The 27,474-nt window shown below is 40.5% G+C and overlaps 1 protein-coding gene across 1 annotated transcript in view; it reads right to left on the reverse strand.

Annotated features, from left to right (window-relative positions):
* TPH2 (tryptophan hydroxylase 2) overlaps positions 1 to 27,474 on the reverse strand; it is a 406,589-nt gene that overhangs the window by 221,583 nt on the left and 157,532 nt on the right. The window contains exon 8 of the mRNA XM_077468486.1: positions 7,080 to 7,206. Coding sequence (XP_077324612.1) covers positions 7,080 to 7,206 — 127 coding nt within the window. The remainder of the gene's footprint in view (positions 1 to 7,079; positions 7,207 to 27,474) is intronic.

The following is a 27,474-nucleotide window of genomic DNA, read 5'->3' on the forward strand; positions in this document are numbered from 1 at the left end:
ATGAATTGATAAGGCTTCCATTTATAGATTGCTTTTCATTGCTGGAAACTATAATACTGCTTCTATGTATAGAGGAGGGGGGATAAAAGGGCAGGGGGGATAGTTGGCACTCTTGACGAGGGCATATGACAGGTCCAGTGGCTGTATTAAAGCAGCCATCAGCACAAGGGTCAGTTATCCTGGAATGTAAGTACTGACCATGGTGCTAAGTAAAAAAAAAAAACCTGTCTTGGAACATGAAGCTTTGTGCGTCTTGATGCATTGGGTTAAAAATGGCTAGCAGCAATCTTCCTTCTCGCTAACATGAACTTGTATTCTCATGTAGGAAAATATGCATTATTCTTCATGGAAAGTTCTAATGCCACGTACACACGACAGGACTTAAGTCCGGCAGACTTTGGACGGAGTTCTGACAGAGTTCTGACAGAGTTCTGATGGACTTTCCGAATGAATGGACTTGGCCACACACAATCACACCAAAGTCCGATGGATTCGAACGTGATGACGTATGACTGGACTAGAATAAGGAAGTTCATAGCCAGTAGCCAATAGCTGCCCTAGCGTCGGTTTTAGTCCGTCAGACTAGCACACGCACACGAGCGGATTTCTGGGTCCGGCAGAGTTCTGTCGGAAAAATTTGAAACATGTTCCATTTCTAAAGTCTGTCAGACTTTTGCAAATCAAAAGTCCGCTGCAGCCCACACACGATCGAATAGTCTGCCGGAATTGTTCCGTCGGACCTTTGATGTTGAAAAGTCCGCTCGTGTGTACGCGGCATTAGAAGCACCAAAATCCAAGTATCTGCTTGCGCAACACGTCTAACATCCTCTGTTGAGGAGCCCAAGAATGTGAGCATTTCTCTACACCAAAGTAAAGTAAAGAAACGACGGTAAAATCTCCTAGGAATTTAACATGTTGTGTCATTTCCACATATATATTAATTGACGACTCTTGGTGTGACACAGCTCAGTGGCTGCACGCATAAACCAACAATCCTCAGTAACCAGGACAGTAAACCTGTCTGATCTCTCCATAGAAAGAGTTTGGTTTTCCTAACTTGTTTCCCTGAAGACCGAACCCACTGTGTTAAGACTTGAAGCAATTCTTTTGTTTTTTTATCTAGACAATGGAAAGCTGAGAGCATCCCATCAATCTCCCCAAAAGGTGGGGAAACAAAAAGCATAGCAATCCACAAAAAAAAAATATAATCAGAAAACTCAATCTGTACCTAATGGAAACAGATGGTAATATACATTTTTATTTGGTGAAAACACACATAGCTCCCAGCATCAGCCAAATAGCACTGCTATAACGTGACAGTCATTTATCAAAATCTTTAGTGTATTGGAGGCATTGCAGCTGAAACATATTTTATTCATTTCAAAACATACACATGCCCTCTGTACTGTTTAATACCCATGATAAAAATATAAGAACATTATGTATTTTGCTCATTTTCATTGTATTGTCATTTTTTTTTTTTATTGTCCGCATAAAGAAATCAACATGGGTGTAAATCAGAGTCATAAAGTCTTGCAAGAATTTTAAGGCTGAAACCAATAGATAATTATCACAAAGTTCTGAAAGTTTTAGAAATGTTCTTTAGCTCAAAGTACAGAAGTTGGTATGTTGCTTTTTTTTTCCGCAAAGAATGATTTCTATATTGCCTCTTTGCCCTTTGAGGGATTTTTAACACAAGCACAATTATTGACTAAAGGTGCATATTCCATATAAATTATACTAGAATACCCAATAACATATTTTTTTTTTATTATTGATTGCCTCTTTTAGGTATTAATTGGTTTATTTACGAATGGCAAATAGATTGTGCACTTTGCAAATTGAAGTTACAGTTACAGAGCTTAGTAAATAAGCAGAAGCTCTGCTGACATTCATCATCCAATTATGTGCAAGCAATAATGCTGTTTTTTTTTCCTTGCACGTGATTGGGTATTCTTTGCAAACTATAGGCTTGCCTAATTTACTAAACTCTGGAGCAATGCACAGTCTATTTACCTTTAGTAAATCAACCCCATAGCATCCATCACCCATCACGTGTCAACTCATCAGGTCCAAAAATACTCTGAATGTTAACCACTTGAGGACCAGCCACTGCAGTTATACTGTGGCAGGTTGACTCCCCTTGGCAAATCGCCATAACTGTAGGTCGGCCACTTGAAGAGCACGTGCCTGCGGGGTGACGCCAGAGCCGATGCTCATCCACAATCACTCCTGACAGAGACAGAATGGAGATCCATCAATGTAAATAGACAGATCTCCGTTCTGTCGGTCTCCTCCCCCAGGCAGTTCCATCCCCACACAGTTAGAAACACTACCTAGGTAACACACTTAACCCCTTGATCGCCCCCTAGTGATAACCCCTTCCCTGCCAGTGACATTTATACAGCAATCAGTGGCTATTTTTAGCTCTGATCACTGTATAAAAGTCAATGGTCTCAAAAAAGTGACAAAAGTGTCCAATCTGTCTGCCGCAATGTCGCAGCTCCACTAAAAATCACTGATCACCACAATTGCTAGTTAAGAAAAATAATAATAAAATAATAATAAAAATGCCATAAATATATCCCCTATTTTGTAGATGCGCAAACCAATCAATATACGCGTATTGCAATTTTTTTTTTTACCAAAAAGTAGAATACATATTGGCTTAAAGTGATTAAAAAATATGTTTTTTGTTTGTTTTGTTTTTGGATATGTATTATAGCAAAAAGTAAAAAATATAATTATTTTTTCTCAAAATTGCCGCTCTTTTATTATTTATAGCGCAAAAACAATAAAAACCACAGCAGTGATCCAATACCACCAAAAGAAAGCTCTATTTGTGGGAAAAAAAGACATCAAATCCTTCTGGTCCTTAAGTGGTTAAACTAAAGTATGCAGTAACCACAAACTGAGTTTTCGTGCCTTAGCAAATGAGATAAAACATAGTGCAAAGTTACTTTACACGATCATGAATAAACAAAATAAAATAAATGATTTTTGCTTGCACATGATTGGATGATTAACACAATTTCACCTCATTCCCCAAGCTAAATTCATATTTACTCCGCAAAATTATTTTACTTTAAGCAGTATTAAGCCCAGGAGCAAACATTTATTATATTATAGTTTACCAATTAGATTACTTAGATGTGTTGGCTGTATTAATTTTTTTTCTTTATTTATTTTATTTTTACCTGAAGATCTAGTCAGTAAGTCTGCTGCTTTTCAAAATGCAGATGCAGCAATTACAGGGATATGACAAACCATTTACTACTGACAAGGGTGCTTAGAATGTTTATCTTGTATTTATTCATGTAAAACCTTTATCACAAAAAGAAAAAAAAATAATGGTTTGCTCTAACTGCTTATAAAGAAGTAGCTGGAGTTTGGCTTAAATTTTTTGGTGTATTTAAATTTACTAGTACATCTAACACTCCCTTCCTGATAATTCTGCTGCTTGCTGTGCCCCCTGTGCTCCTTCATCCAGAGTGGAAACACTCTAATACAAGAAAAGTGCTACTGGCTCGATCATCAGGTGAAAACAGATAGAAAGAATCCTGAAAAAGAAAATAAATGCAGCCACCACTTCTAATGGTTGGTAAGAAGAAATATTTTGTATTTTTGGTATGGGTTTACTGCCGCTTTTAGTGAATGAGGTAATGCTTTGCTGATGGTAATTATTCAATCATCATAAAAAAAATTCTTACACATAATTGGGTATTCTTGGCAAAGTGATTTTTATTTGTTTTTGTTTCATTTCATTCACTAAGGTAAGTGATAATCCACTCTGCAAAGTGAAAATTTTATTTGAAAGTAAATAGTCTCAAAATGTTTAGTAAAGTGACCTAAATAGACTTTTAGCATACCTCCCAACTTTTTGAAATGGGAATGAGGGATGCCTATTAGCAAAAGTATGAAGGCATAGGATACACCCCTTGCCACACCCCCTTAACCACTTAAGGACCGCCTCACGCCGATATACATCGGCAGAATGGCACGGCTGGGCACAATCACGTACCGGTATGTGATCCTTTAAGTGCCCAGCCGTCCTGAGCTCCGTGACCGTGGCTGCGGGACCAGTGGACCCGATTGCCCCTGGTGTCCCTCGATCGGGTCACAGAGCTGAAGAACAAGGAGAGGTCTGTGTAAACAAACCTCTCCCCGTGCTTCCCTGTGTGGCTGTCACCGATCGTCTGTTCCCTGATATAGGGAAGGACGATCAATGACATCACAAGCCAGGCCACACCCCCTACAATAAAAAAAAACACATCACGTCATACATAACCCCTACACTGCCCCCTAGTGGTTAACTCCTTCACTGCCAGTGTCATTTACACAGGAATCGCTGTATATATGACAATGGTCCCAAAAATGTGTCAAAAATGTCCGATGTGTCCGCCATAATGTTGCAGTCACAATAAAAATCGCTGATCGCTGCCATTACTAGTAAAAAAAAAAATGAATAGAAATGCTATAAAACTATCCCCTATTTTGTAAACGCCATAACTTTTGCGCAAACCAATCAATAATCGCTAATTGAGATTTTTTTACTAAAAATATGTAGAAGAATACGTATCGGTCTAAACTGAGGGAAAAAAATGTTTTTTTTATATATTTTTGGGGGATATTTATTATAGCAAAAAGTAAAAAATATTGATTTTTTTTCAAAATTGTCGTTCTATTTTTGTTTATCGCGCAAAAAATAAAAACCGCAGAGGTGATCAAATACCACCAAAAGAAAGCTCTATTTATGGGAAAAAAAGGATGACAATTTTGTTTGGGAGCCACGTTGCATGAACGCGTAATTGTCCAAAAAGGGGCCTAGTCCTTTGGCTGCAAATTGGTCCGGGGCTTAAGTGGTTAAAGGAGAATTATACACAAAAAAGATTAGTTAAACTCACAAGTGCTTTTTTTTTACCACTACTATTCCTTTATACCAACTTTTGGAATTTACAAATGCAGCAATTCAGAAAATGGATGAAAGGTTTAGCATTGGAAAACACTTTTTGAAGGATAAATAATGTGTTGTATATACAACTATATAGATCACACCAAAATGAGCCACAAATGAGGAGGAACGAGGGACAGAGGAACTTTCCAAATTAGGGACAGTCCATCAAAATTAGGGACAGATGGGATCTAAGCTTTTAGCAGTATAGAGCAGTGGTTATCAATTTATGCATAAAGGAGGTCTTAACTGCCTCTGAAAGCATCACAGAGCTGCACATACTATTCAGTATATTCAATGCTACAGAAAACAGTCATAAACTGCAAACATTGGACAGGAGAAGGCTGGAGACTGCAGACATGCTACAGGTGTTGAAACACACACAGAGCCACAGCTCCGCACAAGACTGGCCTCTCCTGCACATGGACAATCTGGGTATTGGCCATAATGGTTCACCTCCACTCCTTCTTTACTGATTGATTATTACAGACTGGGAAATGCTGAAGTTCATTTCTGCTTTGATTTACATAAAGTGTATGATGTTCTATTATTTCCTTACTGTTTGATTGCATTGTGTTATCATATTTGTTTTTACACGCTTATGCATGTGCATCCATATTTGAGCATATATATTTTATATTACATATTTACATAGTAGTTGAGGTTGAAAAAAAGACACAAGTTCATCAAGTCCAACCTGTGTGTGTGATTGTATGTCAGTATTACATTGTATATCCCTGTATGTTGCGGTCGTTCAGGTGGTTATCTAATAGTTTCTTGAAACTATCAATACCCCTCACTGAGACCACCACCTGTAGAAGGGAATTCCACATCCTTGCCACTCTTACAGTAAAGAACCCTCTACGTAGTTTAAGGTTAAACCTCATTTCTTCTCATTTTAATGAGTGGCCACGAGACTTGTTAAACTCCCTTCTGTGAAAAAGTTTTATCCCTATTGTGTGGTCACCAGTATGGTATTTGTAAATGGAAATCATATCTTCCTTCAAGCATCTCTTCTCCAGAGAGAATAAGTTCAGTGCTCGTAGCCTTTCCTCATAACTAATGTCCTCCAGACCCTTTATTAGCTTAGTTGCCCTTCTTTGTACACGCTCCATTTCCGGTACATCCTCCCTGAGGACTGGTGTCCAGAACTGGACAGCATACTCTAGGTGCAGCCGGACCAGAGTCTTGTAGAGTGGGAGAATTATCGTATGGTTTCTGCATACTATTTTTGTGTTTATTTCTTTACAGATTAACATTCCTCCTAATTTAGACTCCTGAAGAAGGTGTTATCCCACGAAACATGTAGAGTGAGAAACTGGATTATTGCTAATATAGTTCCCCCATGGTTGGGAGGATACTGTCATAAATATTCAATCCATGACAGAGGAATATATGTTTTAATAATATATGTTTTGTTCTCTATGGACATAAAATGTTGTAAAATGAATTTGAAATACTAAATTGATGTAATAAATACTATGATTCTAATAATAATTTAGAGTTGTGAGTTCATATCGTACCATGAAAGTCCTGAGTGCCTGAATCCATTTCCTTATCTAGTATTTCAATTTAGGATGTAGGTACTGTTATTAGCTTATATCTGTGTAGTACACATTACTATACATCTCCACTCTTCATTTAAAATAGGAAAAAAATAATAATCAGCCACACTCCAATTAGCTATTCTTGCAGTATGTGAGCAAGCCAGGAATGGTGAAACAAGTCAGGGAAGGTTGGTTTTGGGTTGGAGACATTACTGTATGTAGTCAACACACTGATTATTAAAAATACTGCTAGAAGAGATAATTGGAGTGTAGCTGATTTATTTTCCTGTTTTCAATGCTACAGGTGTTAGATACTGGAAACCTGCTGCAGTAGACAGTTAGACACTGAGGACATGTTAAGTGAGACTGCTAAAGACCGCTGTTATTGCAGCTCCTTTTTAAATGCTAGCACTACCTGGGATTTGCACAGGGACACACAGCAAGCACCAATTAGCTACAGGTTGACACCAGGGCTATATAATATACTCTATTATGTACACCACTATGTGGAATATAAAGTTCAAACAGCCACAAAAATATATTGATATACTGATGTAGTGCTTTTTACTATACACACTCACAGTTGCAAGTTTTTGAACATCTTCATCAGATGCTCCCAGTGAAGCAAGTCCAATCTCTTGGGAAAACTGGGCAAATTTAAGATCAGCAAGTAAAGGAACATGCCCCAGGAGCTCATGACACGTGTCCCTAGAAAAAATAGCGACAAAATGTAAAACGTTAAATTTATCCACGGCAATGTCTATAATTATTCAGTAATTATTTTATAGTGCAGACACATAACTAAAGCCTACATTGTTTTTTTTTTATTAAATGCAATGCTCAATTAAAAACACAGTTCAAATACAAATGAATTATATATAGACAATACATAGACTTCTCGGGACACGTTAGGGCTGACAATAATTGTAAAATATAGTCTCGGTATCAATGCCCCCTGTCCAAATTTAACATATTTTAATACTTATTTGACAAGTCTGTAATATCGCCTCCTCGACACCTGTTTTAACCCTGTAAACGAAGATACAGTACATTGCACTGCAAACATGTGCAATCCATGTGATTGCAGGGCTGTTGCAACATGGCCCCATTCATTCCTATGGGTCACATTTAGTGGCAGTACTGCCCATTTAATGCAACACGAGGTGCCGTTTTTGCCACAGCCCTGCACACCCTTGAGTGGCATTTGTTTGTTTAGGTGGGCTGTTGGGGGGCAGCAAAAAGGCGACTCAGTTGTTTGCTTTTACTACCCCCTATCTAGTCCTAACACTCAAGGGGACTATCATGAACTAACTCATATTTGGGGTAGAAAGAAGGAAACTGATGCATCCTGTGAAACCCAAATTCCATTTTGAGGAGCTGAAGCACTTGAAGGAGAAACATTTGCAGCAGTCCAGCCACCATCTTGGGCAGACGTTGGGTGGAGAACAATCAACTTATCCTTAAGAGGTAGCATCGCTGGTGACCACATGGACTCTCATTATGCATTAAGCATCTGCCACCCATTTTTTTTCCTAAATTATTTATTTAAAATTTTATGTACAAAGACAAGTTGTGCTCACCACATAAAATGATGGTTTAAAGACACAGATCATACAATTGCAATAAATGAATAATAGAGCACGTTTCATCAAATACAACTTTGAAATTATTTTGCGTCTGTGTCCTACAAGGGGGTAGTTCGGCGCCACCTACCCATGTCCTTGTACCAATCTCATTACAAAAAGAGGGGGAAAAAAAGGCAGAGCCTATAAAAAGATAGCATAGAGAAAAAAAAATTGAAATGGAAAGAGGTAAGGAAAATAAGGAAGGGGAGGGGTGAATTGGGAGGGGGGGGTTTCTAGGGTGAATGTGCCCATTCTATCCTGTGTGGAGCATATAGAAAGCAGCAAATAGCAACAGATGTAGTATAGTTTTATATTGAGATGAACAAGTAAATTCCATCAAAAAGAACCAGGTATATCTGAATTTTTGCTCTCTGTCCTTTAAAAAGGCTATGAGGCTCTTCAAATGTTGAAGATCATTGATTTTTGAGAACCACAGCAAGGAATTGAGGTGGGGGGTTCCTGTTTTCAGAAGGCCAGGATACAGGTACTAGCTGTGTTCAGTAGAAGGATCACCAGGGATTTTTTGTATCTTACACTTGAAGACTGAGGATGGAGTTTTTGTAGAACAGATGGCACTCTGGACCACCTAGTTAATAACTTATAGCCAAACTCTTGATATCTGCTAGCTGCTGAGGAAATGGTCAAAGTACAGTATATCATCTTTTTGTGCAAGGGAGAATGTGGTCCCCAAGTCTCTTTCCTACTTAACTAAGAAAGGGGGTGAAAACAAAGCAGGTGTTTCTATAAGGACTCCATAAGCCATTGACACTGCATGTGAAGAAGAACATCAAACAAATTTGATAAAAGTATGTCAGTTGCCAAAAAGAAATACTGTACCTCACTTAAAATGTTGTCACCCCCTTATTTAGCAGTACAAGACACTGTTGTTTTTTTTTCCTTATATGTGATTGGGTATTCTTTGCAAAGTAAAAAACAGTAAAATGTAATCACATTCAATAAGCTCTGGTGGAAATTCCCTTGCAGAGTGGACAGCCAATTTTCCTTTAGTAAATCAACCCCATTGTTTTTAGTTATGTATTAATTATGTATGTATTTCTTTCTGTTATTACTGTTGGCCAAACTTCTCTGCTGGTAGACTGTTCCCATCAACTAGTCTTTCAGTAAAATTATTTTCTTGTTATTAAAGCTCCAAGATTTTGTTTGTTAAAGGATAGGAGGATTTAACTGCATGTCAAGCTGCAGACAGGCCATTAAGTGATGTGTAGCAAGGGCAGAACAATGACCCTACCACTGGGGTAGCACATTTCGAGAGAAGCACTCTGTAAAAGAAGCTGCAGCAGGCAGTAAGACAAATCTTTCAGAGCTACAAGCACTGTTTCAGATGACACCTTTGGGTATGTCAGATGCATAGGCTCCTGCTCTGTGCCCTGGTTTCTTCTGCCAGTAAATCGCTACTCTGTCCTGTTTACAGGGCTGGGACAAGGGGTGAGCAGGAGGGACGGCTGCCCTGGGTACAATGGTTTATTGCAGGAATGGGGGCACCCTGTGCCAGTTGCTCTGCTAAAAGACTGACAGGAATAGTGACAGCGACATTACTGCTAACCTAACCCTAAGGGAAGAGGGGGGATCACAGTTTGGCATCTTTGCCCTGGGCGCTGTATGGCCTTGTCCCGGCACTGCCTGTTTTACCCTTGAGCCTGACTGTCACTGGGCTTCATCTTTCATTCTTGCAATCATGGAGGAAGCATCAGATGCATTTGTGTTACCTAGGGAGGCCTGCATACAAATCTTCCAGACTAACACCTCCCTCTGAATACATTTAACATTTGAATAACTCCTTCAAACAGCCAATGAATTGATTGTACCAGGGCTGAGGACTCTTAAGAAAAGTACTGAGATGCTGTGACATTTTCAGGAAAGTATCAGTACCGTTAACAGCTCCTCCCATTAGTAATAATCTGCCTGGAATACAGAGAGAAGCACCAAGACCAAATGATGATATCACTAGACCAGTGATTCTCAACCAGGGTTCCTCCAAAGGTTGCTAGGGGTTCCTTCAGCATTGGGCAATTTCAGCCTCTCAGATAAGTTCCCACTCACACCATTGATCTTTTTAGCTATCTGTAAGAAGGTAATTCTTCCCAATGACCACAAGTGTAAGGACCATTCTTTCCACTGACCATCACACTAGTGTATCATGAAATGTAGATTTCTAAAATTTAGCAGGGGTTCCCCAAGACCAGACAACTATTTCAAGGGTTCCTCTGTGTTGAAAAAGTTGAGAAAGGCTGCACTAGACCTTGAAATGAGATATAAAATAATAAAAGTTTTTTTTTTTTTTTTTTTATGTTATTGGCATGTGGACAAAGGGAAGAGAGAAACCAGGGAAAGTAAAAAAAAATAGATAATTAAACTTTGATTTAATACTTCTTAATACAGATTAAACTTCAGTTTCATACTTAACCTATATCTAAAAAGTCAGAAAACTCACTGATCACTATTATTATACCAATAAAATACACTCTACATTTGTAGAGTTAGCATTATAATTTTCTTAATTTCAGATGCTGTGAAAGTTAAACCATTGGGACTAAATAAAAATAAAAAATACATGTGTGGCTTATGAACAGCTACCTTAACAGGATAAGACTTTCATTTCTTGAAAGTCTATATTATTGTATTATCATCGTAAGACATTTTTTTCATATGTGTGATGGATTTATTAACATGCAGTACAACTGTGTATTGTAAAAGAAAACATCTTGTACATACCCACCCAATATTCTAGTGAAGCTATATTTTTTTTTTCTTTAGCGTCAATGCTAGTAAAGAATTCTATGTACAACATATAAAACTGAAATGACAACAGTCAAATGTGTTTTATAAAGCATTATATTATTATGTATTGTAGCTACCTGGTTTAAAGGTTAAATTCCGGCCAAACTACAGAAACGTGTTACTTTTATTTTTCTCTGTGCCCTTGCTGAAAAATACCAGCTGTGTATCAGATTTGTGATCAAATGAACCAGATACATTATGAGATACCTACCTGGTATTTGGTACATTAAACTGCAGCTGTCTGGGATTCCAAATGAGGATATTATCATCTTGTGGGGAAATGTAATTCTCTTTTTTTTTTCTTCCTACTTTTAGCCAGTAGACTTCAGATGTATTTAAAAGCAGAAATATAGCATAAGCATTGTAATGTAGCCTGTGCCCTATCCACGCGTTATCTGTCTGGTGCACTGCTGCAGAATGAGCATGTATAAATAATACACAGAAAATGCCACGTGGCATACCAACAAATATATAGGCACTTTGCTATCCACTTACAAACTTCCAATTACATTTTCAAAAGCAATTTAAACATTAAAAGCTTGTGTTAATCAAGTCCATTAAATGGAAATATGAAAGCCAGTATAAATATGGAAAATTGCAATATATGCAAAAATAAAAACTAAACAGCAATTATTTGGAAATATACAGCGATAATTCAGAGTATGTTTCTATGGTGGCTTGATTAACTAATTGCATCCCCTGCTCAAAATTTGCATTCTGTAATTTAGAGCAGAAAAAGAGGCTAGTTAGTACAGGAATGTGCACTACCAGTTTAATTTGAGTTTCATTAGACATTCTGATCTCTCTTCTTATTGTTATGGGCACAAATACATTCCTTTGCAAATATAATTGCATCCCTGACTACCTGGGAAGCAAATTATATTCTTGAGACACTCTGGCAAGCCTTGTCTTAGTTTCATAAAAACGTCAAAGTTCGTGTAACCACCCAAGGTGCTGATTATGTAGATTATACACTTATACATAAAGATCTTTCCTGCCTACTAGCTTCAGAAACAGAATCATATTAAATTCTAGGAACAATGAACAAATACAAAGGTCTCTTATTTAATAGCACACTAAAATGTGCACAAGTGTACTCTTATCCATAGCAACTGATCAGATTCTATTTATTATTAATGTGGTTAAGAAAATGAAACAGAGCATATCACTAAGTGCTATGAGTTACATGACCTCTGTGCATTCTGATAAGTCATTAAATATGCCTATAACAGTTTGGCTGTACCCAATGAAAAAGGAAGTAAAACTGTCCCCATGAGGTTGCAGTGTTCAGGAATCAGATGCTCGAAGCAGTGTGTCTAGGAATGTGGTTATATATTAAGTAAGGACATTTTCATTAAAGTAAACACTACCAGTGGTCTTCAAACTATGGCCCTCCAGTTGTTCAGGAACTACAATCATGACTAATCATGTCTGTAAATATCTGAGTTTTACAATGCCTCAAGGGATGTGTAGTTCTGCAACAGCTGGTGGGCCGTAGTTTGAGGATCCCTGTAATATACCCACTTCAGCCCCAGAGGATTTGGATGCTCAATGACTAGGCCATTTTTTGCGATACGGCACTGCATCGTTTTAACTGACAATTGCGTGGGCGTGAGACGCTGTAACCAAACAAAATTGACGTCCTTTTTTTCGCACAAACAGAGCTTTCTTTTGGTGGTATTTGATCACCTCTTCGGTTTTTATTTTTTGCGCTATAAACCAAAAAAAAAGAGTGACAATTTAGAATAAAACACAAGATCTTTTATTTTTTGCTATAATAAATATCCCACATTTTTTTCAAAAAAACTATTTTTTTCCTCAGTTTAGTCCAATATATATGCTTTTATGTATTTTTGGTAAAAATAAAATCGCAATAAGCGTATATTGATTGGTCTGTGCAAAAAGATAGCGTCTGCAAAAAAAAAAGGAATAGAGTAATGGCATTTTTATTATTATTTTGTTTATTAGTAATGGTGGCAATTTGCGATTTTTATCGGGACTGCGATATTGCGGCGGACAAATTGGACACTTTTGACACATTTTTGGGACCATTGACAATTATACAGCGATCAGTGCTATAAAAATGCATTGATTACTGTATAAATGTCACTAGCAGGGAAGAGGTTAACACTAGAGGGTGATCAAGGGGTTAACTGTGTTCCCTAGGTGTGTTCTAATTGTAGGGGGATAATACTGTCTGGGAGGAGAGAGAGATCGTGTTCATACATAGTATGAACCCACGATCTGTCTCCTTTCCCTTGAGAGAACTGGGATCTGTGTGTTTACAGATCCCGGTCCTCACTCTGTCACGAACGATCGCGGGTGCCCAGCAGTCATCGTGCCCGCTGGGCACTCGCATCGGCTTCGGGCACATGTTGCAGGTGCACAAGTCCCTAGTGGCCAAAAGGTGAAGCGACATTGGTTCGCCCAGCCATGCCATTCTGCCGCAGTAAAGCTGCAGCGGCTTGTCGGCAACCAGATACTACACATTTTAATTCACAAACTCAAGTAAACAAAAAATAAAAACAAAACATGTATTTAAAAAAAATGGGCAGACATGATGGACCGTTCTTTTTTCTGCCATGATTTTTCTATGTATCAATGTTAAACACACAATCCTTTAGTACCATTAGTTAGCCCTAATTAATTATTTTTGTTTTTGTTTCCCCTTTACCCTTGACTATTTTATTTTTGCAACTAGTGAAGATATCAATGATGTATTTTATTTGCAAAATTTTAAAAACAAACTAGGATTTTTGACTTACCATAAAACATTTTTTTTTTAGAGTTTACTAAGGGACACAGGATGGAGTCATTTTGATACGCTGGGGTATGCTGTTGCTTTCAGGAGATTGAATACTGGCAGACAAAACTTTAAGAAAGCCTACAATAACCCAGATAGCAAGCAATTATGCTGCAAGTTTGAAAATTACTTGCTAAGCTATTGCTAGACTTGCCAAGCTTCACAAGTTTGTTGCTCAATTGCAGCAAGTCTGCATTGCATGACTCCAGATCAACTTTCATTGCAAACATTGTGCAACTCTGCTGCAAGTTCTGGTTCAGTTATGTTGTGCAAAAGTCAACTCACTGCAGGGGTCACTGGTATAAGGTATGGGGTACCTTTTTATTTATGCTTTACTTTTATTTTATGAGTAACAAAGCCTGGGCTATGTGTACGTAACAAACTACTGATAACGTGATAATTAGTAGCGTGACAAAAAGAAGATATTACTCAAGTCTGACCAGAAGGTCTGTCTCAAGTTTCTATACAAGCATCAATTGTCTGTTTCAACTTGTGACACCAACCGCATGGTGAGGTAATGCTGGTTGAGAATGGTTTTGCTGAACTCTTGACATATTTGGGGTCAGTCAGCAGACACTGATGTGCAAGCGTAACGAGCTAGGACAAATTTACTAACTTTTGGTCTATATTTTTTAACAAGGACTATTGTTTGAGGAAGTATAATGCTGACGTATGTTTATGTGTAATGACTTCTACGGGGCAGGGTCTTTTTCTTGTACTGCATAAAAGGCTATGTGTGAGTTAATAAATTTCGCAGTCATTATTCACGTACAATCGTGTATGTGTGGTGTCTGTCCACCGGTGATCAGGACCTCCGCTCCTCCATCCTAGCCTAGGCAACCAGGGGTAACTGATATTACTGAGAAGACGAGCACCTAACAGTTTTGGTACCAGAAGTGGGGTGTCATCTTGCGGCAGGTAAGTCACTTTACTCCTTTTTGCCTAAAAGGTGAATGGTGTGAATACTTACTCTGTCCAGATGGTCGCCATGAACTTAGTTTAATTTAAAAGAAATAACTGTGCCTTCGCGACGGACTAGGTTGGTCCCTCGGGAGGTTAAAAGGGCTCGCAAGGAATTTATAGGTTTAGGGGAGTCCGACTAGGTTGGTCTGACTTAAAACTATTGGTGGTAGTATTTTAGACACGGGAGGTAGCAGATTACGCCCGTGACAAAGGGATTGGTGGAGTGGACGCCCATCTAGAAAATTTAGAAAAAGTGCACTGTAAACTGATAAATGTATTGCAATATGGTTGTTTTATGCCTTAAAGTATAATAAAGAATATGCCTGTTTTTCTCTAGGTACACGTGTAAGTATATAGAGTATAAGAATTATTATAGAGTATAAGGAAAATATTTGTCGCAGAAATTGCTTTTATTTTATACTGTAAAAAAAAAAACTATCAGATGGGGAATTCTGTAGGAGTCCAGAACCAGGACATAGCAATCCCATCCCCTTATGATTTTATTAAAAACCATTTACCAGATCCACAAGTAGAACCATTTTGGACACAAGTCCGAGAAAGGTGTCAGCAATTGGGGATACATGACCCAGGGCCATATGGTCCTTGTACTGAGGAAGACTGGCAGGAAGTAAGTAAAATATGCCAAATCCACAAAAATTCGTACCCTCCAGGGAAATGGGAAAATATTCAATATATAAAAGATTGTTACCATGCATGGGATAAATGTCTACACAAATATAAAAAGAAGCATATTAATAAAACTACAAAGCTTACTCCAAATATAGGACCCAGTGCTATGGCTGAAGCCCCTGCACCCCCTTCACCTCCCCCTCCCCCGCCTCAATGTCCACCCCCACCTTATGTTATGGTAAAAAACGAGGATGGGACGCCAGGTCCATACCTTCAATTATATCCTTCACTGGATCCTGTAGTCCTAGCCGCCATAGCACACACCACAGCAACACCACAACAAGTGGCCCAATGGGAACAAATAAGTAGGGGCAGAGAGGAAGAGGGGAGACAGGAAGAAGTTACAGGACAAGAAGAAGTGGGTAGTCCCGAAATGCAGGAATTAGAGGCAAAAATAAAAGAGTTTGAAGAGAGGAAAACGGAGGAAGAAGAGAGAATAGGGAAAAGGAGAACTGAGTTAGAAACACTTATGGAAGACCTAAAACAAAAAGAAATAGTCCTCAATGAGGCAGAAAAGGTACAAGTGGATAAGAAAATAGAGTTAGAAATGTATCAGAAAAACTTGGAAGAAAGGGAGAAGGAATTTCAGGAGGGAAAAGAGAGAGAGGAACATAGGATGGAGGACTTACAAAAGGAACTAGAAAAGTTAAGAAAGCAATTAGGGAAGAAGGAGGAAATGTTGAAAGAAGCGCAGGATAGGATTATAGCGCTGCCCCCCACCACTACAAGAAGCCATACAAAAGAGACACCTATTCCCAAAACTGAGGAGTCAGGTCCAATTAGTAAAACAGGGACATTATCCATAGAAGAGGAAACTGAGAGAGAAGCAGTAGGGGCTTCACTCAAAGCACCTTTGATGACCATGGGGAACACCGAGGTGCATATACCATTACCTTTGGGTACACTCTCCAAAATAAAAGAACTATGTCCCAATCCCAAGAAGTATCCACGAGATGCAGGTACCTTTCTGGCAAAATATAGTGCAGGCACAGGGCTTGACAAAGATGACATAAAAAGTATTCTTAGCATTGTAGACCCAGACAGCCCAGAAGTAGCCCCTGTAGACAACCTATGGACAACCCATATCCAGACCGATAAGGATTGGATATCCTTTTGGAAAGGCATGGGAGGTCATTGGTCCAAATTATACAAAGGATCATCTGCACTCCAAGAACTGATCCTAGCCAAGCAGGGACCTAAAGAGAAATTCTATGATTACTGTACCAGAGTATACTCCCTATGGAAAGCTGTAGATGGGGCCACACCACAATTATTTACTACTACCATCATGTCGGGAGGCGATCCCAAAGTGACGCACTTGCTCAAATTCACAAACCCCAAATGGGCAGAGCAAGCACCAGATGAATTCATGAAGGACGCTAGGTCCAGAGAGACTTCAGGAGTCTTTGAACAAAAAGGGGGAATTTTCCCCTCCTTGACACAAACACAAACCCTAGTCACACCTGAAACCTCATCCTCACCACCGCACCTCATGACCATGCAGCCCTACCCACCTGACCAAGGATGTTTTAATTGTGGGGAACAGGGACATTGGAAATCACAGTGCCCATATAGACAGAGGGCGAGCTATCCAAGGGGCAGGGGAAGGGGGTACAATGCTGCTAATCGCCCCCCCCCCTCACACTACAAGGTACCCCCAATATCCGCCACCTCCCCAAACACCATCTCAAAACCATGCGCTTGCACAGCCACCCTACACCCCAACCTCTAACAGACCTCCCCCTCGAATTCCCATGCAATGGCCATCTCGCCAACAACAATCACCCCAATAGGGATGCCTAGAGTATGTCCCTTCCCTCAGCCTAGTGTGTTACAACCCCTCATGGAAAAGCCTTCCTCAAGTTGTATTGCGAGTAGACAATCACCTAGTGTGTTTTCTACTGGATTCCGGGGCCACATTCAGTTCAGTGAATGATGTTATTTTTGACACACCACAATGTACTGAGGGAAACTCTATTGGTATAAATGGGACATCTGTCACCCACCCCATGACACCACCGTTATCTGTAGCCACTCCAGAAGGACAAGAACTATGCACCCAGAGTTTTGCAATCTTGCCCTCCTGTCCCGTGTCTCTCATGGGCAGGGATCTACTGTCCAAACTTAACATTACGATAAAATTTGACAAGAAAGGTTCCCTCACAGCGAAACGACATACACACAGAGGCTTCTTCATGATCTTACCCGCCCCCCTTGAAACACATGCCATCTGGGCAGAAAATAAGGGGAGCGTGGGTTTCATCAACTGTACACCTTACTCCCCACAGATGCGCCCTGATGCAGAGACACAATATCACAAACAATACCCCTTGCCCCCCGAAAAAACCCAAGGCATTTCCCCCCAGATCAATGATTACATATCTAAAGGTATCCTAAAACCAATTATTAGCCCCTGGAACACACCCATTTACCCTGTAAAGAAGGCCAGTGGCGAGTGGAGATTAGTCCAAGACCTCAGAGCAGTAAACAAACAAGTGGTTCCACTCCCGCCCTTAGTGTCAGATATCACATTTATTTTCTCACGCATACCGGCAGGCTCCCTCTGTTATACGGTAATTGATCTAGCGAATGCTTTCTTTAGCGTTCCTATTGCTGAGGAGGCGCAACCAATCTACGCCTTCTCCTGGGCCGGGGGCCAACTAACCTGGACGCGTTTACCGCAAGGGTATGTAGACAGCCCAGCCGCCTTCTCAATGGTGCTCAATGAGACTGTCAAGTCTTGGACATCTGAGCGAGGGTCGGTACTGATACAGTATGTGGACGACTTGCTCCTGTGCAGTCGAACTGCTGAAGATTGTGCGGTCGATTCAACATCACTGTTGGGACACCTAGCCCGAGCTGGACACCTCGCCTCCAGGAAGAAGGTGCAATGGTGCCAATCCCAGGTTGAATACTTAGGTTGTATCCTTAGAGAAGGAACAAGGCTGGTGTCACCCAAACGCGCCGCAGCCCTGCAGGCTCTCAGTCCTCCAAAAGACAAAGCAGCACTTCTTTCTTTCCTAGGCGCAATTGTATATTGTCGCCAGTGGATCCCCGACTGTTCTCATTACGATAGCATCCTACGAGAGGCTACTGGGTCAAACGCCCCCAAATTGATAGATTGGACAGAAGACAGACTGAAAGCTTTTAAAGCTTTACTATACAGCCTGTCAAGTGCCCCCGCCCTAGGGTTGGTGAACTACGGTAAACCTTTTCAACTTTACTGTGTAGTTTCAGGAAGCTCTTTTGCCGCCGTGCTAACACAACAACATGGATCAGGGTATCGCCCTGTCTCATATCTATCAAAAAAACTCCCCATCCAAGTACAGGGAATGCCATCCTGTCTCCAAAATCTTGCTGCCTGTGCAATGGCTGTACAAGATGCAAACAAATTAGTGCTAGGTCACCCATTGACTCTCTATACCACTCATTCAGTCACGCATCTTATTCAGAACATGAATACCCAACATATGACCTCGCAAAGACTTAGTGGTTATGAGATAACACTGATGAACACTGATAACCTCACACTCAAATATGTGCCTGCCAGCAACCCCGCTGTGCGCCTTTTGCATTCCATGTTGCGTTTACCACATGACCCAGACATTATACATGACTGTTCGGAAAAGGTTGCTGCTATTACCAGTCCCAGACCGGATCTCACTGACACCCCTATCTCAGGTGCAGAGGATGTTTTCGTTGACGGTAGCTGCTCACGTCCCTCTGACTCCACCTTTTTAACCGGTTATGCAGTTGTTCAACTACCAGACATCGTACTGGAGGCAAAATCATTACCTCCTTCTTCAGCCCAGGTAGCAGAGTTAGAAGCCCTCACTAGGGCCTGCATTCTATTCACCGGTAAAGAGGTGAACGTCTACACAGACAGTAGATATGCTTTTGGAGTGGTGCATGATTTTGGTGTGATATGGGCCAATAGAGGTTTTAAAACAGCAGACAACAAAATAATTGCCAACTCCACACAGATTAGTGCTCTCCTCCAAGCCATTCTTCTTCCAAAAAGGGTAGCCATAATTAAAGTAAAGGCACACTCCTCTGACAGCAGTCGTGTTTCAAAAGGGAATGCTCTTGCTGACAGAGAAGCTAAAAGAGCTGCTGCCTTTTCCCCTAACCCACCTGCCCCCACAACAATGTTTTTCAAGGAACACTTCGCAGCACCTAACTTTAAAACTGTCATAGCACAGATGCAATCAATGGCCACAGAAGATGATGTCCATTTTTGGACAAAGGAAGGATTGACCAAAGACCCTGAAGGTCTTTGGTCAAAAGAGGGGAAGATCCTGGGCATACCCGAAACAAACTGTGTACTTATACTCTCATATCTCCATGGTCCAGGACATATAGGGGCTGGCCCTTTGATCAATATATATATGAAATCCTTTTGTACAAATAATCTGAACAAACAGGTCAAGCTCCTGACTAGGAGTTGTCTAACCTGTGCCCAAAACAATGTCCAGGGGAAGAGACATGGTTTGCATGGTCACCTACCCCCACCCTTGGGCCCCCTGACGGATTTGCAAATAGATTTCACTCACATGCCCAAGCAGAAAGGCAATCTGAAATGCCTCTGCGTTATCGTGGATAAATGGTCAGGATGGGTTGAGGCGATCCCCTGTACAGGTGAGACGGCCAACATAGCAGCAAAGTGTTTGCTCAATCACTGGATTTGTAGGTTCGGCATACCTACATCCATTTGGTCAGACAGAGGACCCGCATTCAGTTCCTCTGTGACCCAGACTGTAGCCAAACTTTTGGGGTTGCAATGGAAATTGCACATCCCCTATCACCCACAAAGTGCAGGAGTAGTGGAAAGAATGAATAGGAATATCAAAGATAAACTAAAAAAGGCCACAGGAGGCACGTTGAAAGGATGGCTTGACCATCTGCCTGCTGTATTGTTCCAAATTAGGACCACACCACATGCACCTCATGGGAATCCCCGCAAACATAGAATTACCCCCATTAAACCAAGACACTGATATTGACATTTATTCCCAACAGGAAATGTACGTGAAAAACCTGGTAAGTATGCTTCATGAAATGAACGAACAAGTTTCTGTCACCTTCTCTCCTGTCCCCACAGAGCCAACACACCCCTTAATCCCAGGAGATCAAGTGCTAGTCAAGCAACTGGCACACAAGAAGAGGATCGGACCAATCTACTCTGGACCTTGGAAGGTTGAAAAGGTGTCCAGAACTGCGGTCCTGACTGACCAAGGAAACACCTGGATCCACGCCAGCAGGCTGAAAAAGTGCCCACCGCTTCCCGCAACTCCGGACCCCCCGCTTGTTGAAGAAGAACCCGACCCACCCGAACAGCCACCGGAACTCCAAGAGATTCAGGAAGGCATTGGACAATTAACCCTTGAAACTCAACAAAATAGCGAGGAAGACGGACAAGCATAAGAACTACTTGTAGAAATGTTTTTACCTTTAATATCAGGAAAGGCCTTATGCCTCTTATGCTGTACTGCCCTAGTAGTGTTTTTACCAACCTGGTTGATAGCTAATTGTATATACCACCCAGAAGATTTGGGACCATTAAAAGGGATTTGTGGGACTCCCTCCCCCAAGACAAATAACACACCCGCTGTTAGACACAAAAGAAGTGAACCTCCCCAAGAGTTCACTGATAAAATGTTGTTATTAAAATTTAAATACAGTTATGCCCAAAAATCAGGTTTTGATAAATGCTGGATATGTAGTAAGCTTCACCCTAGTACTGCTAGGATTCCTTTGGTGGCCATACCTTTAAATTTCACCCTTCTCCTTAAAGGCACACCCCCAATAGTTCTTACCGATATTACAAGAAAAGCTTCTAACAAAACCCTCACTTTTCAGATCATAGGTAGAAGCCATTATCCAGATTGGTGTTTTAGGTTGGGAAATACTACCAAGGGAGTCGAAATTTGTAAGCAATCAAAGCTTAATATTTCAATGACAGCATTAAACGAGACCTTTTATAGAACTCAAGACACCACCTTAAACACCACATTATACCAATTCTTAAATACCAGCACCACTTCCCCTATGGCTCAACTCTTATCAACTCTTACATTTTCTGGCTATTCCGACAAATTGTATAAAGTGTTCCTCAAGCGCCCCATAGCCTTGGGGAATAATACTTATATCTGTTGTGGGAAGCTTTGTCACCCTTGGATCCCCACAAAACCCCAGGGATGGTGTTATCTCGCAGCACTAGCCCCCATTATGGGTGTGTTGGGGGATAAAGAAGGGAGTCACCTTCTTGAAGCCAGTGTTCATCCCAGATATCCCCTTAAACATCGTAATAAGAGAAAGATATTCCTAGAAAAAGATATGGCATGGGCCTGGTTCCCATCCTGGACAGGATGGGGAATAGATTTAATGAAGAGACTGAATAATTATACTGGAATTATTGATGAGATCTTGGAAAAGAATTCCGACGATATCACTAAATTAAACATAGAAACTAGGGCAATAAGGAAACAGCTAGAACTACATGAACTGGCCATAGAAAGTATGAGTGCAGCACTCACAGGGCTTTGTGAAATTACGGAAGACTATGAGTGCTGTACCTGGATTCATAATACTAGCATTGAAATACCTGATTACTATAATATAATTGCACAACACAGAAAAGAAGTAAATAAACTCCAAGACGAGGCTAGGAATATTGCAATAACATGGGACCCTCTAGCCAATTTTAGTCTTGGAAATATAACCTCTTGGTTAAAAAACACAGCCATGACTATTGTGATCATATTGTTTTTTATTTTATTTTTATACGCTTGCTATAGATTTGTAGGATGTCTTTGTTCTGCTAAGGGGACTGTATCAAATCAGGAGACCCTAAAGTTAACCGCCATTCCCAATAGTTCAAATATTTGGTATGAGAATCAGGAACATGAACCTTGATTAGGTTTTGACCATTCTGTATAGTACAGAATGGCCAAAGGGAGGATTATAAGGTATGGGGTACCTTTTTATTTATGCTTTACTTTTATTTTATGAGTAACAAAGCCTGGGCTATGTGTACGTAACAAACTACTGATAACGTGATAATTAGTAGCGTGACAAAAAGAAGATATTACTCAAGTCTGACCAGAAGGTCTGTCTCAAGTTTCTATACAAGCATCAATTGTCTGTTTCAACTTGTGACACCAACCGCATGGTGAGGTAATGCTGGTTGAGAATGGTTTTGCTGAACTCTTGACATATTTGGGGTCAGTCAGCAGACACTGATGTGCAAGCGTAACGAGCTAGGACAAATTTACTAACTTTTGGTCTATATTTCTTAACAAGGACTATTGTTTGAGGAAGTATAATGCTGACGTATGTTTATGTGTAATGACTTCTACGGGGCAGGGTCTTTTTCTTGTACTGCATAAAAGGCTATGTGTGAGTTAATAAATTTCGCAGTCATTATTCACGTACAATCGTGTATGTGTGGTGTCTGTCCACCGGTGATCGGGACCTCCGCTCCTCCATCCTAGCCTAGGCAACCAGGGGTAACTGATATTACTGAGAAGACGAGCACCTAACAACTGGGGCTTAATTTTCATGATGTAGACTTATAGAGCTCTTGCTGTAGACTCATTACTGCAGCTTTGCTCTTGCTAGAGACTTGCTATGCAATTTTGCTACAAACTGGAAAAGTGTCAACTAGAACTTGTGCTTCAAGTGCTCTGCAAAGGTACAACTTGCGAGTGAAAATGTGCAACAAGTTAACAGACTTACAATTCAACACTGCCATGAATGTGTGGCAAGTTATCCTTGCTATCTGGGAACCTCTGCTACTCCTATAATGCTCCTGTTTTGCAGAAAAGCAATAGTAGGAGAGGATTATGGAAACAGGGAGATATTACTGTCCCATCCCATCTGAGAAACAGATGTCTGATGCTAAAAAGCCTGCTTAGGCAGAGAATGGTAAACCCTTGTCCTTGAACTCATAGGCTTGAACAATGAGCTGCCAAATCCACCTAGAGTTGTTAGAACAGGAGGCAGACTGTTCCCTAAATAGACCCTCAGAATAACAAAGAGACAGTCAGTTTGTCTAAAGAAAGCTATAGCCATGAGATAGACTTGAACAGTTTGTACCATATTAAGACAGTGGAGAGAAATTTCCTTAGGGTGTGCAGGAGTAGGACACAGAGATAGAAGAACAATGTTCTGGTTAAGAGAAAGGGAAGAAAAATGTCTTAGTCTCAAGACTTGACCAACTCAGAAATTTGTCTCAAAGAGGAGATGGCAACAAAGAAAGCAGAACAGAAATCTGGATTATCTAGACAGCTCACTATATGCTACAGAACTTTGATTAGGAGGTGAGCTTTCTGTGAAGCCTAAGTCCCTCGATCTAGGACTCCTCTCCAGCCTGTCATGCTAGCATCCATCGAGAAAATATTCCAGGCTCCAGAGCTGGATCCATGAGCCATTAGGCCAGGGCGAGCCTGGTTTTGGAGGTCAGAGGATTGTAATAGTCCAGAAAAAAATGCCTCCTTGTCTCACACTGCCAGAACAGGAATTGGGCATATGCAACTGCTTCAAACCAAAATTCTGATGCAAAAGCAGATGGTTGGCTGGATTCTGGACTGTAGAGTCCAAATATGGGAGCTGAAAGTTGTGGATTTTTAATGCAGAAGAAGAACCCTTGACAATGTAGTATATTGTATAATGCCTAGATACTCTATGCAGCGAGTCAGTTTCAGCAGTGACTTCTAGAGGTTCAGGGGCCATCAGGACCCATACCTCCCAACGTTTTGAGATGGGAATGAGGGACACCTATTAAAAAAAGTATGTAGGTACAGGACACACCCCTTGCCATGACCCCTTAAAGGAGAATTATACAAAGAAAAATTATTTAAAAATGATTTAAACCACCACTATTCCTTTATACTGGCTTTTAAAATTTTCAAATGCAGCAATTTAGAAATCAGATGAAAGGTTTAGCACCGGGAAACACTTTAAGTTAAATGGTGCATTGCATATACAACTATATAGATCAGACAAAAATGAGGGACAATTGAGGAGGAGAGAGGGACAGAGGAACAGAGGAATTTTGTTCCAAATCAGGGACAGTCCCTCGAAATAAGGCACAGTTGGGAGCTATGAGGACCTCTGCAGTGTTTGATCAGTCTGTTGGACCTTGACTCTTCTACTGTTCAGTCTATGCAAATTGTTCCCTCAAAAGAAGGGTGTCTAGGTATCCCAAAATTAGATTTCTCTGTGAATGAAGCAAAGCTTATACGAAGGCTTGGGGTCTTGGGGAAGACTCAAGATGCATTGGACAGACCAAAAGATAGGGCAATAAATTGGTAAGGTTGTGTGTCCACCAGGTTTGCTAGTCTTTATGAGGACATTGGTAGGCTTGACAAAATGAAGCAGAGTGGAGGTAGAGTTTGAAATTTTCACTTGTAGCCCCTGCATTCTGGACCCATAGAGCTGAAACTTCCTGGGACCAGGTAGCCACAAAGGCCACCGGACATCTGAGCTGATGAGTGATGTATCCCTTCATTGTGAGGGGGGCTTGTTTATGGGTTTGGAAGATTTGGAAATCCAAGACTTGAAGTGGAACTGAGTCTCAGGCTTGATCTGGGATGCCTGAAAGAAACAAAAGGAACCCTTAGCCTAATTTTTGAGAAAAAGGGTTCTCTGCATGTGCACTGATAGGAGACCCATTCTAGAAACTAGGCATATAAAAAAATGCACCAGATCAGCCGCAGTAGTTTAAGGCCACAGGCAAGCGCTCCAGCTGTTAGAGGATCCATTAGGATAGAGCCGGAATCCCTATCACTGAGCCATATGAAAATACAGATCTTTACCAGTCCTTCATCTAGTCCTTTATGCAACTAAAGCAACAGTGCAGTAAAACACTGGCTAGGAATACAGTTAACCCTTGGATTGCCCTTGATGTTAACCCTTTCCCAGCCAGTGTCATTAGTAGCACTGATCACTGTATTAGGGTCACTAGTCCCCAAAAAGTGTCCAGCCTCCCCGTGGTCAGATCATCATCCTGTGGTGCTCTCCATGGTTCTTTTAGGCTTGTGTTTACCCTTCTTATTGTTGGTGGATCAACAAATCCTTCTTTCCTCGCAGGATTCATGCCTTAAGATCCAATCGCACATTGAAACCTTTTTTTGGGGAAAACAAGGGGTCAGTGACATCTGCAGTTTCGTTGTGGGAGGCTCAAAGGTCAGAGGTCATGTTATACAACTGACCTCAGTCCAGAAACAAGCTAAAGAGTAGAAGATCCGGGACCTCTCCGTCCGACTAGCCAAGGCGGAGGCAGCCTGGAAATCCAAGCCTTCAGCCTCCACTAAAAATGTTCAGGACTGCATAGCCACCAAATTGGATCTTCTGGCTACTAAACAGGCTGGAAAGGCCTTTGTACCACCAAAGGGAACATCACCTCCGACCCAATCAAAGTCACCTCTTCATTTGTTACTTTCTTATCCTCTCCGTACATTCACCACTCTCCCTTCCCTACTGACCTTGCTGACCAGTTTTTTCGGGACCTCCGCCTTCCACCTCTTACCGACTGCCCAGACCACGCTTAATGTTGCAATTTCTGAAGCAGAGGTTGCACAAGCCATCAAGTCCATTTGTCTCTCTAAAGCTCCTGGGCCAGATAGATTCTCTGTTTATTATTATCGCCTGCTCACCCCCCATCTGATGGCTTATATTAATAGTCTACTGTAGGGCTCCCTTCCCGTCCTGGACGTATTACAAATACCTACACACATTGATTCACAGAAACCAGGTGGGCTTTAGTCCCCGGCCATCAAGCAGGGGACAATGTCCGCTAGGTGACCCATCTCATATACCTCCTTCAACATCGCAAGATCCCAGGCATTCTTCTCTCAGCTGATATTTATAAAGAGCTTGACTTGCTTTCTTGGGAGTATTTGTGTTATGTTCTGGAGCGTTGGGACTTTGGGGAATCAATCCTCCAGTGGATCTCGGCCCTTGACTTCTTCCCCTCTGCTAAGGTCACTTATGCTGACCAACTCTCTGCCTCCTTTCCGATCTACTTAAAGAAAAACACTGCGCTATCCAAATATCTAGAAGCTGCTAACACACTAAAATGGATATTTTAGTTGAGAAGTGTACAATTTGTAAAAAAAAGTGTAGCGCTAAGAAAATAATGTGCAAACTTTGTGAAAAGTATTTAACATCCCCGTGTATAACCACGTACACTCTCGTGATATCTATAGTGAATGATTAGACTAATAAACACCAAAAACATATTAATAGACCAATTTCCATATAAAATTGTGCTTATGTGTATCCAAGAATAAAACAATCAACATAAAACATTTTTGAATATAAAGTCTCTTTGCTTAAAAGAAAGTATTCAAGTCCCACGTGCGTAGTTAGATTTCAGATACACCATCCGATCTGAGACGGTTAACATGTGAACACCCATGTGCCAATACCACCACCTCTACGTGTGAGGGCATACCAGATGTATCTGACCCAAAAGAATGTATATTCCAAAAAATTCTAAAACGCAGGGGTGCTCCATGGGAAAAAGACATACATTTTATTTGGGTACAGCGTTGTATGACCATGCAATTGACAGTAACACAGTGCCATATTGTAAAAAATGGTGTGGTCATAAAAGGGGGTAAATCTTTCGGAGGTCAAATGGTTAAAGCAGCCTGACAAGTAATACAAAGTTTTTTGTTTTTTAATAAAATGCTGCTCTGCTTAACTCCTTATTAACCCTTAGTTTACTTCAGCCCTAATAAACTCCTTATTCTTATCCATTCAATTATTATTTTATTGCCAATAATATTTAAACTTTGTTTTTGTTCATTAATATTTTTACACATTTAACATATAGTTACATGTTTCACATTTAAAAAAGCGCAAAATTGAAAAAAAAACAAACACTTTATTTCATTTGTAAATAACGTTGTAATGCTTTGTACTAGAATCATAGGGGGTTATTTACGAAAGGCAAATCCACTTTGCACTGCAAGTGCACATGAATTTGCAATGAAAGTGCACTTGGAAGTGCAGTCGCTCTAAATATACAGGGTAGATCCGAAATGAGTGGAAGCTCTGCTGATTTTATCATCCAGTCATGTGCAAGCT

This window comes from Lithobates pipiens, unplaced genomic scaffold (genome assembly GCF_037356315.1).
Source record: "Lithobates pipiens isolate NorthernLeopardFrog02 unplaced genomic scaffold, aLitPip1_a1.2 Scaffold_8, whole genome shotgun sequence".
Classification (NCBI taxonomy): Eukaryota; Metazoa; Chordata; class Amphibia; order Anura; family Ranidae; genus Lithobates; species Lithobates pipiens.